The following is a 20,931-nucleotide window of genomic DNA, read 5'->3' on the forward strand; positions in this document are numbered from 1 at the left end:
CTTAATGAAGGTGTTGGAGTCGTGTTTAGCCACGCAAGAGCGGGTGAACAGGGAATACAGGAGGGGACTAAGCACACATCCCTGAGGGGTCCCAGTGTTGACGATCAGCATGGCGGATGTGTTGTTACCTACATTTACCACCTGGGGACAGCCCGTCAGGAAGTCCAGGATCCAGATGCAGAGGGAGGTGTTTAGTCCCAGGGTTCTTAGCTTAGTGATGAGCTTTGAGGGCACTATGGTGTTGAACGCTGAGCTGTAGTCAATGAATAGCATTCTCACATAGGTGTTCCTTTTGTCCAGGTGGGAAAGGGCAGTGTGGAGTGCGATTGAGATTGCGTCATCTGTGGATCTGTTGAGGCGGTATGCGAATTGGAGTGGGTCTAGGGTTTCCGGGATGATGGTGTTGATGTGAGCTACGATCAGCCTTTCAAAACACTTCAAATGTCAGAGGACACTTGCCAGTTGGTCCGCCCATGCTCGGAGTACACGTCCTGGTAATCCGTCTGGCCCCGCGGCTTTGTGAATGTTGACCCGTTTAAAAGTCTTGCTCACATCAGCTACCGAGAGCGTTATCACACACAGTTGTCCGGAACAGCTGGTGCTCTCATGTATGTTTCAGTGTTGCTTGCCTCGAAGGCATTTAAGCTCGTCTGGTAGGCTTGCGTCATTTGGCAGCTCGCGGCTGGGTTTTTCTTTGTAGTCCGTAATAGTTTTCAATCCCTGGCACATCCGACGAGCCGGATTCAATCTTGTTTGTTGGTTCGTCTGAGGGCATAGCAGGATTTCTTATCAGCGTCCGGATTAGTGTCCCGCTCCTTGAAAGCGGCAGCTCTAGCCTTTAGCTCGGTGCGGATGTTGCCTGTAATCCATGGCTTCTGGTTGGGATATGTACGTACGGTCACTGTGGGGACGACGTCGTCGATGCACTTATTGATGAAGCCGGTGACTGAGGTGGTTTACTCCTCAATGCCATTGGATGAATCCCGGAACATATTCCAGTCTGTACTGGCAAAACAGCATTAAAATTCCCCGGCCAATAGGAGCGCTGCTTCTGGATGAGCATTTTATTGTTTGGTTATGGCCTCTTGTAAAGATAGTTGAGTGCGGTCTTAGTGCATCGGTTTGTGGTGGTAAATAGACGGCTCCGAAAAAATATAAATGAAAACTCTTGGTAGATAGTGTGGTCTACAGCTTATCATGAGGTACTCTACCTCAGGAAGGCAAAACCTCGAGACTTCTTTAATATTAGACATCGCGCAAATAAACACACACCCCAACCCCTCGTCTTACCAGACGTAGCTTCTCTGTTCTGCCGATGCATTGAAAATCCCTCCAGCTCTATATTGTCCATGTCGTCGTTCAGCCACGTCTCAGTGAAACATAAGATATTACAGTTGTTAATGTCCCGTTGGTAATCATCCTGTTAGCCAATAGAAGTGGGGAGTTTACTGGTTCGCCTACGAATTCTCAGAAGGCAGCCCGACCTCCGACCCCTTTTTCTGTCCATCTTTTCTTCACGCAAATGACGGGCGATTTGGGCCCGTTAACCGAGAAAACGGTACATCCTTCCAGCTCGAGGTGAGTAATCGTTGTTCTGATGTACAGAAGTTAACGTCGGTCATAAGAGACGGTAGCAGCAACATTACGTACAAAACAAGTTACGGACAATGCGAAAAAAAACGAAAAAAAAATATTGTGTGTGTGTGTGTGTGTGTGTGTGTATATATAATATGTGTGTGTGTGTGTGTATATATATGTGTATATGTGTGTGTGTGTGTGTGTGTGTGTGTGTGTGTGTGTGTGTATATATAAGCGTGTGTGTGTGTATGTGTGTGTGTGTGTGTGTGTGTATATATTATACTATATGTGTGTGTGTGTGTGTGTGTGTGTGTGTGTGTGTGTGTGTGTGTGTGTGTGTGTGTGTGTGGTGTGTGTGTGTGTGTGCGCGTCATGCATCCTTACCTGGATGACATAGCAGCAGGCAGCGGTGTCCACACGCTGGGTTCAAGGCTCTGTCACAGACCAGCCCACAGGAGTGAGGTAACAGCCATGGGTCCAGAGGTGGATCCTGTACCTTTCCACAGTAACAGACATACCTACTGGGGGTCTGGGAGGGGCTGTACTCATAACGACATTTAGGGCTGGGGGGGGGGGGAGAAATAGGAACAAATAGCTGTTATTGTAATACTCATTTCTACTGGGGGGGTCTGGGAGGGGCTGCGGGGGTCTGGGAGGGGCTTGGGAGGGGCTGGGGGGGTCTGGGAGGGGCTGGGGGGGTCTGGGAGGGGCTGGGGGGGGCTGGGAGGGGGCTGGGAGGGGGCTGGGAGGGGGCTGGGAGGGTCTGGGAGGGGTCTGGGGGGGGCTGGGAGGGGTCTAGGAGGGGCTGAGGGGGGGCTGGGAGGGGCTGAGGGGGGTCTGGGAGGGGCTGAGGGGGGTCTGGGAGGGGCTGAGGGGGGTCTGGGAGGGTCTGGGAGGGGTCTGGGAGGGGCTGGGAGGGTCTGGGAGGGTCTGGGAGGGGTCTAGGAGGGGGCTGGGAGGGGGCTGGGAGGGTCTGGGAGGGGGCTAGGAGGGGCTGTACTAACAACGTTTAGGGGGAAATACATGTTCTATTAACACACAATTCTGCTCACTTTCATAAAAATTCTGAGGTTCTATTAAAATCCCAACTGAAAGATTCCAGGAATCAGGAGGGAATAAACAGGAAGTCCGGAATCCTCCAACTAGGTAGTTCAGGAAGTTAGAATTCAGGAAGTTAGGATTCAGGAAGTTAGGGTTCAGGAAGTTAGGGTTCAGGAAGTTAGGGTTCAGGAAGTTAGGGTTCAGGAAGTTAGGGTTCAGAGGTGACGGACAACCGGTAAAGTACATTTAAATATCATTGTGTTCAGCATTTTCATGTTTCAGCTACTTTTATTTAACCTTTATTTAACTAGGCAAGTCAGTTAACCTGCCTGGGCTAGGGGGCAGTATTTTCACGGCCGGATAAAAAAAAACGTACCCGATTTAAACTGGTTACTACTCTTTTCCAGAAACGAGAATATTGCATATTATTAGTAGATTTGGATAGAAAACACTCAGTTTCTAAAATTGTTTGAATGATGTCTGTGAGTATAACAGAACTCATATGGCAGGCAAAAACCTGAGAAAAATCCAAGCAGGAAGTGGCCTGTCTGAGAATTTGTAGTTCTTCTTTTGATTCTCTATCGAAACTACAGTATCTGTAGGGTTACGTTGCACTTTCTAAGGCTTCCATTGGCTGTCTAAAGCCTTCAGAAAGCGGATTGAGCCTTCTCCTGTCTCTGGGCAGAATATAGTAGCTCAGTGGTCTGCCTGGTGACAAAGAGATTGGAGATGCGCGTTCACACGAGCACACTGTTTTCTTTTTTCCTCTTTGAATGAATACACTATTGTCCGGTTGGAATATTATCGCTATTTTACAAGTAAAATACCATAAAGATTGATTTTAAACAGCGTTTGACATGCTTCTAAGTACGGTAATGGAACATTTAGAATTTTTTTTGTCTTGAAATGCGCTCGCGCGTTAGCCTTTGGATAGTGACCTGAACGCACGAACAAAACGGAGGTAGTTGGACATAATTATGGATTATTTGGAACAAAAACAACATTTCATGTGGAAGTAGCAGTCCTGGGAGTGCATTCTGACGAAGATCAGCAAAGGTAATACAATTTTTCTAATCCTAACCCTAATTCTGAGTTTAGTGTGCCCCGAACTTGGCGGGTGTCTGAATAGCTAGCCGTGATGGCCGAGCTATGTACTCAGAATATTGCAAAATGTGCTTTCGCCGAAAAGCTATTTTAAAATCTGACATAGCGATTGCATAAAGGAGTTCTGTATCTATAATTCTTAAAATAATTGTTATGTATTTTGTCAACGTTAATGATGAGTAATTTAGTAAATTCACCAGAAGTTTGCGGGGGGTATGCTAGTTCTGAACATCACATGCTAATGTAAAAAGCTGTTTTTTGATATAAATTGATTGAACAAAACATACATAATGTATGGGAAGATCATCTAGCTGCATTTAGCTGTGGTTTTGGGTTTATGTGACATATATGCTGGCTTTGAAAATGGCTGTATTTTTGGCTGGGTACTCTCCTGACATAATCTAATGATTTGCTTTCGCTGTAAAGCCTTTTTGAAATCGGACAATGTGGTTAGATTAACGAGAGTCTTATGGTGTAAAATAGTCGTATGTTTGAATTATGACTTTTTAAATTATTTTTTAATCCGCCCTGACATTTCACTGGCTGTGTCCCGCAGGCGAGAGTCTAGTAGCCCTGAGAAGTTAAGAATACTTTCTTATTTACAATGACGGCCTACAGGGGAACAGTGGGTTAACTGCCTTGTACACGGGACGAACAACAGATTTTTACCTTGTCAGGTCGGGGATTCGATCCAGCAACCTTTCGGTTACTGGCCCAACGCTCTAACCACTAGGCTACGCTGCCGCCTCGAGTTAGGGATTAGAGGTCAGGAAGTTATGGGACAGAGGTCAAGACTCACCAAGGCCAGGGGTGATCTTTCTTCCCAAAGTCTTCATCGGTGACAGAGGAGAGGAGAAAGACCGAGTCCTTAGCCCACTTCTGAATACAGGGGATATGGAACAGACAGAAACAACCAGTACAACTCCATACCTACAGAGGGAGACAGAGAGACAGAGAGAGAGAGAGATAGAGAGAGAGAGAGAGAGAGAGGGAGACAGAGAGACAGAGAGAGAGAGAGAGAGAGAGAGAGACAGAGAGAGAGACAGAGAGACAGAGAGAGAGAGAGATAGAGAGAGAGAGAGAGAGAGAGAGGGAGACAGAGAGACAGAGAGACAGAGAGATAGAGAGAGAGAGACAGAGAGAGAGACAGAGAGAGAGAGACAGAGAGAGACAGAGAGACAGAGAAAGAGAGACCGAGACAGAGAGAGAGATAGACAGAGATAGAGAGAGAGAGAGACCGAGAGAGAGAGAGAGAGAGAGAGAGAGAGAGAGAGAGAGAGAGAGAGGGGGGGGAGAGAGAGAGACAGAGAGAGAGAGACAGAGAGAGAGACAGAGACAGAGAAAGAGAGAGAGAGAGACAGAGAGAGAGAGAGAGGGGGGGGGAGAGAGAGAGACAGAGAGAGAGAGACAGAGAGAGAGACAGAGACAGAGAAAGAGAGAGAGAGAGAGGAGAGAGAGACCGAGAGAGAGAGAGGAGAGAGAAACCAAGAGAGAGAGAGAGACAGAGAGAGAGAGAGAGAGAGAGAGAGAGAGAGAGAGAGAGAGAGAGAGAGAGAGAGAGAGAGAGAGAGAGAGAGAGAGAGAGAGGGGGGGGGGGGGATGAGAAGAGAGAGTGAGCTCATGGTCTCCTGAGTTCTTCTGCAAAAAAAAAAGATAGAATTATAGTTGGATAAATGTAGATTAATTGTTTTCACGAGGATAAATACAGGATACTCACCTCAACATCAAAACCTTCAATCCAAAGTCAAATTCCACACCTAAAATCTTGATTTGGGACAAAATTAACCTGAATGGACTATTACTACCAAGGACTATCCAGTAAAAACTTGTAACAAACCAAAACCTGTTGAAGAAACCCAGCGGAAACCTGGAAATACCATCCAACACGACACTGAGTGAGTTAATGTTCAGCCTGAACCCAGCGGAAACCTGGAATACCATCCAACACGACACTGAGTGAGTTAATGTTCAGCCTGAACCCAGCGGAAACCTGGAATACCATCCAACACGACACTGAGTGAGTTAATGTTCAGCCTGAACCCAGCGGAAACCTGGAATACCATCCAACACGACACTGAGTGAGTTAATGTTCAGCCTGAACCCAGCGGAAACCTGGAATACCATCCAACACGACACTGAGTGAGTTAATGTTCAGCCTGAACCCAGCGGAAACCTGGAATACCATCCAACACGACACTGAGTGAGTTAATGTTCAGCCTGAACCCAGCGGAAACCTGGAATACCATCCAACACGACACTGAGTGAGTTAATGTTCAGCCTGAACCCAGCGGAAACCTGGAATACCATCCAACACGACACTGAGTGAGTTAATGTTCAGCCTGAACCCAGCGGAAACCTGGAATACCATCCAACACGACACTGAGTGAGTTAATGTTCAGCCTGAACCCAGCGGAAACCTGGAATACCATCCAACACGACACTGAGTGAGTTAATGTTCAGCCTGAACCCAGCGGAAACCTGGAATACCATCCAACACGACACTGAGTGAGTTAATGTTCAGCCTGAACCCAGCGGAAACCTGGAATACCATCCAACACGACACTGAGTGAGTTAATGTTCAGCCTGAACCCAGCGGAAACCTGGAATACCATCCAACACGACACTGAGTGAGTTAATGTTCAGCCTGAACCCAGCGGAAACCTGGAATACCATCCAACACGACACTGAGTGAGTTAATGTTCAGCCTGAACCCAGCGGAAACCTGGAATACCATCCAACACGACACTGAGTGAGTTAATGTTCAGCCTGAACCCAGCGGAAACCTGGAATACCATCCAACACGACACTGAGTGAGTTAATGTTCAGCCTGAACCCAGCGGAAACCTGGAATACCATCCAACACGACACTGAGTGAGTTAATGTTCAGCCTGAACCCAGCGGAAACCTGGAATACCATCCAACACGACACTGAGTGAGTTAATGTTCAGCCTGAACCCAGCGGAAACCTGGAATACCATCCAACACGACACTGAGTGAGTTAATGTTCAGCCTGAACCCAGCGGAAACCTGGAATACCATCCAACACGACACTGAGTGAGTTAATGTTCAGCCTGAACCCAGCGGAAACCTGGAATACCATCCAACACGACACTGAGTGAGTTAATGTTCAGCCTGAACCCAGCGGAAACCTGGAATACCATCCAACACGACACTGAGTGAGTTAATGTTCAGCCTGAACCCAGCGGAAACCTGGAATACCATCCAACACGACACTGAGTGAGTTAATGTTCAGCCTGAACCCAGCGGAAACCTGGAATACCATCCAACACGACACTGAGTGAGTTAATGTTCAGCCTGAACCCAGCGGAAACCTGGAATACCATCCAACACGACACTGAGTGAGTTAATGTTCAGCCTGAACCCAGCGGAAACCTGGAATACCATCCAACACGACACTGAGTGAGTTAATGTTCAGCCTGAACCCAGCGGAAACCTGGAATACCATCCAACACGACACTGAGTGAGTTAATGTTCAGCCTGAACCCAGCGGAAACCTGGAATACCATCCAACACGACACTGAGTGAGTTAATGTTCAGCCTGAACCCAGCGGAAACCTGAATACCATCCAACACGACACTGAGTGAGTTAATGTTCAGCCTGAACCCAGCGGAAACCTGGAATACCATCCAACACGACACTGAGTGAGATAATGTTCAGCCTGAACCCAGCGGAAACCTGGAATACCATCCAACACGACACTGAGTGAGTTAATGTTCAGCCTGAACCCAGCGGAAACCTGGAATACCATCCAACACGACACTGAGTGAGTTAATGTTCAGCCTGAACCCAGCGGAAACCTGGAATACCATCCAACACGACACTGAGTGAGTTAATGTTCAGCCTGAACCCAGCGGAAACCTGGAATACCATCCAACACGACACTGAGTGAGTTAATGTTCAGCCTGAACCCAGCGGAAACCTGGAATACCATCCAACACGACACTGAGTGAGTTAATGTTCAGCCTGAACCCAGCGGAAACCTGGAATACCATCCAACACGACACTGAGTGAGTTAATGTTCAGCCTGAACCCAGCGGAAACCTGGAATACCATCCAACACGACACTGAGTGAGTTAATGTTCAGCCTGAACCCAGCGGAAACCTGGAATACCATCCAACACGACACTGAGTGAGTTAATGTTCAGCCTGAACCCAGCGGAAACCTGGAATACCATCCAACACGACACTGAGTGAGTTAATGTTCAGCCTGAACCCAGCGGAAACCTGGAATACCATCCAACACGACACTGAGTGAGTTAATGTTCAGCCTGAACCCAGCGGAAACCTGGAATACCATCCAACACGACACTGAGTGAGTTAATGTTCAGCCTGAACCCAGCGGAAACCTGGAATACCATCCAACACGACACTGAGTGAGTTAATGTTCAGCCTGAACCCAGCGGAAACCTGGAATACCATCCAACACGACACTGAGTGAGTTAATGTTCAGCCTGAACCCAGCGGAAACCTGGAATACCATCCAACACGACACTGAGTGAGTTAATGTTCAGCCTGAACCCAGCGGAAACCTGGAATACCATCCAACACGACACTGAGTGAGTTAATGTTCAGCCTGAACCCAGCGGAAACCTGGAATACCATCCAACACGACACTGAGTGAGTTAATGTTCAGCCTGAACCCAGCGGAAACCTGGAATACCATCCAACACGACACTGAGTGAGTTAATGTTCAGCCTGAACCCAGCGGAAACCTGGAATACCATCCAACACGACACTGAGTGAGTTAATGTTCAGCCTGAACCCAGCGGAAACCTGGAATACCATCCAACACGACACTGAGTGAGTTAATGTTCAGCCTGAACCCAGCGGAAACCTGGAATACCATCCAACACGACACTGAGTGAGTTAATGTTCAGCCTGAACCCAGCGGAAACCTGGAATACCATCCAACACGACACTGAGTGAGTTAATGTTCAGCCTGAACCCAGCGGAAACCTGGAATACCATCCAACACGACACTGAGTGAGTTAATGTTCAGCCTGAACCCAGCGGAAACCTGGAATACCATCCAACACGACACTGAGTGAGTTAATGTTCAGCCTGAACCCAGCGGAAACCTGGAATACCATCCAACACGACACTGAGTGAGTTAATGTTCAGCCTGAACCCAGCGGAAACCTGGAATACCATCCAACACGACACTGAGTGAGTTAATGTTCAGCCTGAACCCAGCGGAAACCTGGAATACCATCCAACACGACACTGAGTGAGTTAATGTTCAGCCTGAACCCAGCGGAAACCTGGAATACCATCCAACACGACACTGAGTGAGTTAATGTTCAGCCTGAACCCAGCGGAAACCTGGAATACCATCCAACACGACACTGAGTGAGTTAATGTTCAGCCTGAACCCAGCGGAAACCTGGAATACCATCCAACACGACACTGAGTGAGTTAATGTTCAGCCTGAACCCAGCGGAAACCTGGAATACCATCCAACACGACACTGAGTGAGTTAATGTTCAGCCTGAACCCAGCGGAAACCTGGAATACCATCCAACACGACACTGAGTGAGTTAATGTTCAGCCTGAACCCAGCGGAAACCTGGAATACCATCCAACACGACACTGAGTGAGTTAATGTTCAGCCTGAACCCAGCGGAAACCTGGAATACCATCCAACACGACACTGAGTGAGTTAATGTTCAGCCTGAACCCAGCGGAAACCTGGAATACCATCCAACACGACACTGAGTGAGTTAATGTTCAGCCTGAACCCAGCGGAAACCTGGAATACCATCCAACACGACACTGAGTGAGTTAATGTTCAGCCTGAACCCAGCGGAAACCTGGAATACCATCCAACACGACACTGAGTGAGTTAATGTTCAGCCTGAACCCAGCGGAAACCTGGAATACCATCCAACACGACACTGAGTGAGTTAATGTTCAGCCTGAACCCAGCGGAAACCTGGAATACCATCCAACACGACACTGAGTGAGTTAATGTTCAGCCTGAACCCAGCGGAAACCTGGAATACCATCCAACACGACACTGAGTGAGTTAATGTTCAGCCTGAACCCAGCGGAAACCTGGAATACCATCCAACACGACACTGAGTGAGTTAATGTTCAGCCTGAACCCAGCGGAAACCTGGAATACCATCCAACACGACACTGAGTGAGTTAATGTTCAGCCTGAACCCAGCGGAAACCTGGAATACCATCCAACACGACACTGAGTGAGTTAATGTTCAGCCTGAACCCAGCGGAAACCTGGAATACCATCCAACACGACACTGAGTGAGTTAATGTTCAGCCTGAACCCAGCGGAAACCTGGAATACCATCCAACACGACACTGAGTGAGTTAATGTTCAGCCTGAACCCAGCGGAAACCTGGAATACCATCCAACACGACACTGAGTGAGTTAATGTTCAGCCTGAACCCAGCGGAAACCTGGAATACCATCCAACACGACACTGAGTGAGTTAATGTTCAGCCTGAACCCAGCGGAAACCTGGAATACCATCCAACACGACACTGAGTGAGTTAATGTTCAGCCTGAACCCAGCGGAAACCTGGAATACCATCCAACACGACACTGAGTGAGTTAATGTTCAGCCTGAACCCAGCGGAAACCTGGAATACCATCCAACACGACACTGAGTGAGTTAATGTTCAGCCTGAACCCAGCGGAAACCTGGAATACCATCCAACACGACACTGAGTGAGTTAATGTTCAGCCTGAACCCAGCGGAAACCTGGAATACCATCCAACACGACACTGAGTGAGTTAATGTTCAGCCTGAACCCAGCGGAAACCTGGAATACCATCCAACACGACACTGAGTGAGTTAATGTTCAGCCTGAACCCAGCGGAAACCTGGAATACCATCCAACACGACACTGAGTGAGTTAATGTTCAGCCTGAACCCAGCGGAAACCTGGAATACCATCCAACACGACACTGAGTGAGTTAATGTTCAGCCTGAACCCAGCGGAAACCTGGAATACCATCCAACACGACACTGAGTGAGTTAATGTTCAGCCTGAACCCAGCGGAAACCTGGAATACCATCCAACACGACACTGAGTGAGTTAATGTTCAGCCTGAACCCAGCGGAAACCTGGAATACCATCCAACACGACACTGAGTGAGTTAATGTTCAGCCTGAACCCAGCGGAAACCTGGAATACCATCCAACACGACACTGAGTGAGTTAATGTTCAGCCTGAACCCAGCGGAAACCTGGAATACCATCCAACACGACACTGAGTGAGTTAATGTTCAGCCTGAACCCAGCGGAAACCTGGAATACCATCCAACACGACACTGAGTGAGTTAATGTTCAGCCTGAACCCAGCGGAAACCTGGAATACCATCCAACACGACACTGAGTGAGTTAATGTTCAGCCTGAACCCAGCGGAAACCTGGAATACCATCCAACACGACACTGAGTGAGTTAATGTTCAGCCTGAACCCAGCGGAAACCTGGAATACCATCCAACACGACACTGAGTGAGTTAATGTTCAGCCTGAACCCAGCGGAAACCTGGAATACCATCCAACACGACACTGAGTGAGTTAATGTTCAGCCTGAACCCAGCGGAAACCTGGAATACCATCCAACACGACACTGAGTGAGTTAATGTTCAGCCTGAACCCAGCGGAAACCTGGAATACCATCCAACACGACACTGAGTGAGTTAATGTTCAGCCTGAACCCAGCGGAAACCTGGAATACCATCCAACACGACACTGAGTGAGTTAATGTTCAGCCTGAACCCAGCGGAAACCTGGAATACCATCCAACACGACACTGAGTGAGTTAATGTTCAGCCTGAACCCAGCGGAAACCTGGAATACCATCCAACACGACACTGAGTGAGTTAATGTTCAGCCTGAACCCAGCGGAAACCTGGAATACCATCCAACACGACACTGAGTGAGTTAATGTTCAGCCTGAACCCAGCGGAAACCTGGAATACCATCCAACACGACACTGAGTGAGTTAATGTTCAGCCTGAACCCAGCGGAAACCTGGAATACCATCCAACACGACACTGAGTGAGTTAATGTTCAGCCTGAACCCAGCGGAAACCTGGAATACCATCCAACACGACACTGAGTGAGTTAATGTTCAGCCTGAACCCAGCGGAAACCTGGAATACCATCCAACACGACACTGAGTGAGTTAATGTTCAGCCTGAACCCAGCGGAAACCTGGAATACCATCCAACACGACACTGAGTGAGTTAATGTTCAGCCTGAACCCAGCGGAAACCTGGAATACCATCCAACACGACACTGAGTGAGTTAATGTTCAGCCTGAACCCAGCGGAAACCTGGAATACCATCCAACACGACACTGAGTGAGTTAATGTTCAGCCTGAACCCAGCGGAAACCTGGAATACCATCCAACACGACACTGAGTGAGTTAATGTTCAGCCTGAACCCAGCGGAAACCTGGAATACCATCCAACACGACACTGAGTGAGTTAATGTTCAGCCTGAACCCAGCGGAAACCTGGAATACCATCCAACACGACACTGAGTGAGTTAATGTTCAGCCTGAACCCAGCGGAAACCTGGAATACCATCCAACACGACACTGAGTGAGTTAATGTTCAGCCTGAACCCAGCGGAAACCTGGAATACCATCCAACACGACACTGAGTGAGTTAATGTTCAGCCTGAACCCAGCGGAAACCTGGAATACCATCCAACACGACACTGAGTGAGTTAATGTTCAGCCTGAACCCAGCGGAAACCTGGAATACCATCCAACACGACACTGAGTGAGTTAATGTTCAGCCTGAACCCAGCGGAAACCTGGAATACCATCCAACACGACACTGAGTGAGTTAATGTTCAGCCTGAACCCAGCGGAAACCTGGAATACCATCCAACACGACACTGAGTGAGTTAATGTTCAGCCTGAACCCAGCGGAAACCTGGAATACCATCCAACACGACACTGAGTGAGTTAATGTTCAGCCTGAACCCAGCGGAAACCTGGAATACCATCCAACACGACACTGAGTGAGTTAATGTTCAGCCTGAACCCAGCGGAAACCTGGAATACCATCCAACACGACACTGAGTGAGTTAATGTTCAGCCTGAACCCAGCGGAAACCTGGAATACCATCCAACACGACACTGAGTGAGTTAATGTTCAGCCTGAACCCAGCGGAAACCTGGAATACCATCCAACACGACACTGAGTGAGTTAATGTTCAGCCTGAACCCAGCGGAAACCTGGAATACCATCCAACACGACACTGAGTGAGTTAATGTTCAGCCTGAACCCAGCGGAAACCTGGAATACCATCCAACACGACACTGAGTGAGTTAATGTTCAGCCTGAACCCAGCGGAAACCTGGAATACCATCCAACACGACACTGAGTGAGTTAATGTTCAGCCTGAACCCAGCGGAAACCTGGAATACCATCCAACACGACACTGAGTGAGTTAATGTTCAGCCTGAACCCAGCGGAAACCTGGAATACCATCCAACACGACACTGAGTGAGTTAATGTTCAGCCTGAACCCAGCGGAAACCTGGAATACCATCCAACACGACACTGAGTGAGTTAATGTTCAGCCTGAACCCAGCGGAAACCTGGAATACCATCCAACACGACACTGAGTGAGTTAATGTTCAGCCTGAACCCAGCGGAAACCTGGAATACCATCCAACACGACACTGAGTGAGTTAATGTTCAGCCTGAACCCAGCGGAAACCTGGAATACCATCCAACACGACACTGAGTGAGTTAATGTTCAGCCTGAACCCAGCGGAAACCTGGAATACCATCCAACACGACACTGAGTGAGTTAATGTTCAGCCTGAACCCAGCGGAAACCTGGAATACCATCCAACACGACACTGAGTGAGTTAATGTTCAGCCTGAACCCAGCGGAAACCTGGAATACCATCCAACACGACACTGAGTGAGTTAATGTTCAGCCTGAACCCAGCGGAAACCTGGAATACCATCCAACACGACACTGAGTGAGTTAATGTTCAGCCTGAACCCAGCGGAAACCTGGAATACCATCCAACACGACACTGAGTGAGTTAATGTTCAGCCTGAACCCAGCGGAAACCTGGAATACCATCCAACACGACACTGAGTGAGTTAATGTTCAGCCTGAACCCAGCGGAAACCTGGAATACCATCCAACACGACACTGAGTGAGTTAATGTTCAGCCTGAACCCAGCGGAAACCTGGAATACCATCCAACACGACACTGAGTGAGTTAATGTTCAGCCTGAACCCAGCGGAAACCTGGAATACCATCCAACACGACACTGAGTGAGTTAATGTTCAGCCTGAACCCAGCGGAAACCTGGAATACCATCCAACACGACACTGAGTGAGTTAATGTTCAGCCTGAACCCAGCGGAAACCTGGAATACCATCCAACACGACACTGAGTGAGTTAATGTTCAGCCTGAACCCAGCGGAAACCTGGAATACCATCCAACACGACACTGAGTGAGTTAATGTTCAGCCTGAACCCAGCGGAAACCTGGAATACCATCCAACACGACACTGAGTGAGTTAATGTTCAGCCTGAACCCAGCGGAAACCTGGAATACCATCCAACACGACACTGAGTGAGTTAATGTTCAGCCTGAACCCAGCGGAAACCTGGAATACCATCCAACACGACACTGAGTGAGTTAATGTTCAGCCTGAACCCAGCGGAAACCTGGAATACCATCCAACACGACACTGAGTGAGTTAATGTTCAGCCTGAACCCAGCGGAAACCTGGAATACCATCCAACACGACACTGAGTGAGTTAATGTTCAGCCTGAACCCAGCGGAAACCTGGAATACCATCCAACACGACACTGAGTGAGTTAATGTTCAGCCTGAACCCAGCGGAAACCTGGAATACCATCCAACACGACACTGAGTGAGTTAATGTTCAGCCTGAACCCAGCGGAAACCTGGAATACCATCCAACACGACACTGAGTGAGTTAATGTTCAGCCTGAACCCAGCGGAAACCTGGAATACCATCCAACACGACACTGAGTGAGTTAATGTTCAGCCTGAACCCAGCGGAAACCTGGAATACCATCCAACACGACACTGAGTGAGTTAATGTTCAGCCTGAACCCAGCGGAAACCTGGAATACCATCCAACACGACACTGAGTGAGTTAATGTTCAGCCTGAACCCAGCGGAAACCTGGAATACCATCCAACACGACACTGAGTGAGTTAATGTTCAGCCTGAACCCAGCGGAAACCTGGAATACCATCCAACACGACACTGAGTGAGTTAATGTTCAGCCTGAACCCAGCGGAAACCTGGAATACCATCCAACACGACACTGAGTGAGTTAATGTTCAGCCTGAACCCAGCGGAAACCTGGAATACCATCCAACACGACACTGAGTGAGTTAATGTTCAGCCTGAACCCAGCGGAAACCTGGAATACCATCCAACACGACACTGAGTGAGTTAATGTTCAGCCTGAACCCAGCGGAAACCTGGAATACCATCCAACACGACACTGAGTGAGTTAATGTTCAGCCTGAACCCAGCGGAAACCTGGAATACCATCCAACACGACACTGAGTGAGTTAATGTTCAGCCTGAACCCAGCGGAAACCTGGAATACCATCCAACACGACACTGAGTGAGTTAATGTTCAGCCTGAACCCAGCGGAAACCTGGAATACCATCCAACACGACACTGAGTGAGTTAATGTTCAGCCTGAACCCAGCGGAAACCTGGAATACCATCCAACACGACACTGAGTGAGTTAATGTTCAGCCTGAACCCAGCGGAAACCTGGAATACCATCCAACACGACACTGAGTGAGTTAATGTTCAGCCTGAACCCAGCGGAAACCTGGAATACCATCCAACACGACACTGAGTGAGTTAATGTTCAGCCTGAACCCAGCGGAAACCTGGAATACCATCCAACACGACACTGAGTGAGTTAATGTTCAGCCTGAACCCAGCGGAAACCTGGAATACCATCCAACACGACACTGAGTGAGTTAATGTTCAGCCTGAACCCAGCGGAAACCTGGAATACCATCCAACACGACACTGAGTGAGTTAATGTTCAGCCTGAACCCAGCGGAAACCTGGAATACCATCCAACACGACACTGAGTGAGTTAATGTTCAGCCTGAACCCAGCGGAAACCTGGAATACCATCCAACACGACACTGAGTGAGTTAATGTTCAGCCTGAACCCAGCGGAAACCTGGAATACCATCCAACACGACACTGAGTGAGTTAATGTTCAGCCTGAACCCAGCGGAAACCTGGAATACCATCCAACACGACACTGAGTGAGTTAATGTTCAGCCTGAACCCAGCGGAAACCTGGAATACCATCCAACACGACACTGAGTGAGTTAATGTTCAGCCTGAACCCAGCGGAAACCTGGAATACCATCCAACACGACACTGAGTGAGTTAATGTTCAGCCTGAACCCAGCGGAAACCTGGAATACCATCCAACACGACACTGAGTGAGTTAATGTTCAGCCTGAACCCAGCGGAAACCTGGAATACCATCCAACACGACACTGAGTGAGTTAATGTTCAGCCTGAACCCAGCGGAAACCTGGAATACCATCCAACACGACACTGAGTGAGTTAATGTTCAGCCTGAACCCAGCGGAAACCTGGAATACCATCCAACACGACACTGAGTGAGTTAATGTTCAGCCTGAACCCAGCGGAAACCTGGAATACCATCCAACACGACACTGAGTGAGTTAATGTTCAGCCTGAACCCAGCGGAAACCTGGAATACCATCCAACACGACACTGAGTGAGTTAATGTTCAGCCTGAACCCAGCGGAAACCTGGAATACCATCCAACACGACACTGAGTGAGTTAATGTTCAGCCTGAACCCAGCGGAAACCTGGAATACCATCCAACACGACACTGAGTGAGTTAATGTTCAGCCTGAACCCAGCGGAAACCTGGAATACCATCCAACACGACACTGAGTGAGTTAATGTTCAGCCTGAACCCAGCGGAAACCTGAAATACCATCCAACACGACACTGAGTGAGTTAATGTTCAGCCTGAACCCAGCGGAAACCTGGAATACCATCCAACACGACACTGAGTGAGTTAATGTTCAGCCTGAACCCAGCGGAAACCTGGAATACCATCCAACACGACACTGAGTGAGTTAATGTTCAGCCTGAACCCAGCGGAAACCTGGAATACCATCCAACACGACACTGAGTGAGTTAATGTTCAGCCTGAACCCAGCGGAAACCTGGAATACCATCCAACACGACACTGAGTGAGTTAATGTTCAGCCTGAACCCAGCGGAAACCTGGAATACCATCCAACACGACACTGAGTGAGTTAATGTTCAGCCTGAACCCAGCGGAAACCTGGAATACCATCCAACACGACACTGAGTGAGTTAATGTTCAGCCTGAACCCAGCGGAAACCTGGAATACCATCCAACACGACACTGAGTGAGTTAATGTTCAGCCTGAACCCAGCGGAAACCTGGAATACCATCCAACACGACACTGAGTGAGTTAATGTTCAGCCTGAACCCAGCGGAAACCTGGAAATACCATCCAACACGACACTGAGTGAGTTAATGTTCAGCCTGAACCCAGCGGAAACCTGGAATACCATCCAACACGACACTGAGTGAGTTAATGTTCAGCCTGAACCCAGCGGAAACCTGGAATACCATCCAACACGACACTGAGTGAGTTAATGTTCAGCCTGAACCCAGCGGAAACCTGGAATACCATCCAACACGACACTGAGTGAGTTAATGTTCAGCCTGAACCCAGCGGAAACCTGGAATACCATCCAACACGACACTGAGTGAGTTAATGTTCAGCCTGAACCCAGCGGAAACCTGGAATACCATCCAACACGACACTGAGTGAGTTAATGTTCAGCCTGAACCCAGCGGAAACCTGAAATACCATCCAACACGACACTGAGTGAGTTAATGTTCAGCCTGAACCCAGCGGAAACCTGGAAATACCATCCAACACGACACTGAGTGAGTTAATGTTCAGCCTGAACCCAGCGGAAACCTGGAATACCATCCAACACGACACTGAGTGAGTTAATGTTCAGCCTGAACCTACTTCTTCTGAAGACAAAACGTAAAAAGACAATAATCTCTATTTAATTCTGTTTTTATAAAGCTTAATAAACAAGGCTACTAAAGCTACCGAGCTGCTAGGACAGAACAAACCTGGCTGTAACTACAGTAAGTCTGATCTGTGAAAACAATTGAACACAACAATGGCAGGATTGTTCCATAGCCACCATCCCCCACCCCCCCCCCCCCCCCTCGGCCAAATGCAGAGGCCGTTGAAGCCCCCCATGGGGTGTCCCTGTGGAGAGGTCATCACAATACAGTACCCCATGGATATTAAAAACAACACTGCACGGAATAAAATCAACAGAAAGCTCCACAAGGACAATCCAGAGATACTATTTGCTGACTGCTATGAAGAGGAGAATGTAAACATCGTCATTTTCCAAACAGACCATCCCCTGGCATGGCACAGTGCTATATTAACCAGACCATCCCCTGGCACAGTGCTATATTAACCAGACCATCCCCTGGCACAGTGCTATATTAACCAGACCATCCCCTGGCATGGCACAGTGCTATATTAACCAGACCATCCCCTGGCATGGCACAGTGCTATATTAACCAGACCATCCCCTGACACAGTGCTATATTAACCAGACCATCCCCTGGCACAGTGCTATATTAACCAGACCATCCCCTGGCACAGTGCTATATTAACCAGACCATCCCCTGGCACAGTGCTATATTAACCAGACCATCCCCTGGTACAGTGCTATATTAACCAGACCATCCCCTGGCACAGTGCTATATTAACCAGACCATCCCCTGGCATGGCACAGTGCTATATTAACCAGACAATCCCCTGGCACAGTGCTATATTAACCAGACCATCCCCTGGCATGACACAGTGCTATATTAACCAGACCATCCCCTGGTACAGTGCTATATTAACCAGACCATCCCCTGGCACAGTGCTATATTAACCAGACCATCCCCTGGTACAGTGCTATATTAACCAGACCATCCCCTGGCACAGTGCTATATTAACCAGACCATCCCCTGGCATGGCACAGTGCTATATTAACCAGACCATCCCCTGGTACAGTGCTATATTAACCAGACCATCCCCTGGCATGGCACAGTGCTATATTAACCAGACCATCCCCTGGCATGGCACAGTGCTATATTAACCAGACAATCCCCTGGCACAGTGCTATATTAACCAGACCATCCCCTGGCATGGCACAGTGCTATATTAACCAGACCATCCCATGGCACAGTGCTATATTAACCAGACCATCCCCTGGTACAGTGCTATATTAACCAGACCATCCCCTGGTACAGTGCTATATTAACCAGACCATCCCCTGGTACAGTGCTATATTAACCAGACCATCCCCTGGCATGGCACAGTGCTATATTAACCAGACCATCCCCTGGTACAGTGCTATATTAACCAGACCATCCCCTGGTACAGTGCTATATTAACCAGACCATCCCCTGGTACAGTGCTATATTAACCAGACCATCCCATGGCACAGTGCTATATTAACCAGACCATCCCCTGGCATGACACAGTGCTATATTAACCAGACCATCCCCTGGTACAGTGCTATATTAACCAGACCATCCCCTGGCATGGCACAGTGCTATATTAACCAGACCATCCCCTGGCATGGCACAGTGCTATATTAACCAGACCATCCCCTGACACAGTGCTATATTAACCAGACCATCCCCTGGTACAGTGCTATATTAACCAGACCATCCCCTGGCATGGCACAGTGCTATATTAACCAGACCATCCCCTGGCATGGCACAGTGCTATATTAACCAGACCATCCCCTGGCACAGTGTTATATTAACCAGACCATCCCCTGGCATGGCACAGTGCTATATTAACCAGACCATCCCCTGGCACAGTGCTATATTAACCAGACCATCCCCTGGCACAGTGCTATATTAACCAGACCATCCCCTGGCACAGTGCTATATTAACCAGACCATCCCCTGGCATGACACAGTGCTATATTAACCAGACCATCCCCTGGCACAGTGCTATATTAACCAGACCATCCCCTGGCATGGCACAGTGCTATATTAACCAGACCATCCCCTGGCACAGTGCTATATTAACCAGACCATCCCCTGGTACAGTGCTATATTAACCAGACCATCCCCTGGCACAGTGCTATATTAACCAGACCATCCCCTGGCACAGTGCTATATTAACCAGACCATCCCCTGGTACAGTGCTATATTAACCAGACCATCCCCTGGCACAGTGCTATATTAACCAGACCATCCCCTGGCATGACACAGTGCTATATTAACCAGACCATCCCCTGGCATGACACAGTGCTATATTAACCAGACCATCCCCTGGCACAGTGCTATATTAACCAGACCATCCCCTGGCACAGTGCTATATTAACCAGACCATCCCCTGGCACAGTGCTATATTAACCAGACCATCCCCTGGCATGGCACAGTGCTATATTAACCAGACCATCCCCTGGCACAGTGCTATATTAACCAGACCATCCCCTGGCACAGTGCTATATTAACCAGACCATCCCCTGGCACAGTGCTATATTAACCAGACCATCCCCTGGCATGGCACAGTGCTATATTAACCAGACCATCCCCTGGCATGACACAGTGCTATATTAACCAGACCATCCCCTGGCATGGTACAGTGCTATATTAACCAAACCATCCCCTGGCACAGTGCTATATTAACCAGACCATCCCCTGGTACAGTGCTATATTAACTAGACCCTCCCATGGCATGGCACAGTGCTATATTAACCAGACCATCCCCTGGCACAGTGCTATATTAACCAGACCATCCCCTGGCACAGTGCTATATTAACCAGACCATCCCCTGGCATGGCACAGTGCTATATTAACCAGACCATCCCCTGGCACAGTGCTATATTAACCAGACCATCCCCTGGCACAGTGCTATATTAACCAGACCATCCCCTGGCATGGCACAGTGCTATATTAACCAGACCATCCCCTGGTATGGCACAGTGCTATATTAACCAGACCATCCCCTGGTACAGTGCTATATTAACCAGACCATCCCCTGGCACAGTGCTATATTAACCAGACCATCCCCT

General features: G+C 48.5%; 1 protein-coding gene across 1 annotated transcript in view; it reads right to left on the bottom strand.

Moving 5' to 3' along the window:
• The window catches only part of nfxl1 (nuclear transcription factor, X-box binding-like 1), a 95,887-nt gene that overhangs the window by 54,820 nt on the left and 20,136 nt on the right, over positions 1-20,931 (bottom strand). The window contains exons 5-6 of the mRNA XM_082977262.1: positions 4,523-4,653; positions 1,963-2,141 (exon numbers count right to left, since the gene is read on the bottom strand). Of these exons, the coding sequence (XP_082833388.1) occupies positions 1,963-2,141; positions 4,523-4,653 (310 nt within the window). The remainder of the gene's footprint in view (positions 1-1,962; positions 2,142-4,522; positions 4,654-20,931) is intronic.

This window comes from Salmo salar, chromosome 07 (genome assembly GCF_965601325.2).
Source record: "Salmo salar chromosome 07, fSalSal1, whole genome shotgun sequence".
NCBI lineage: Eukaryota > Metazoa > Chordata > Actinopteri > Salmoniformes > Salmonidae > Salmo > Salmo salar.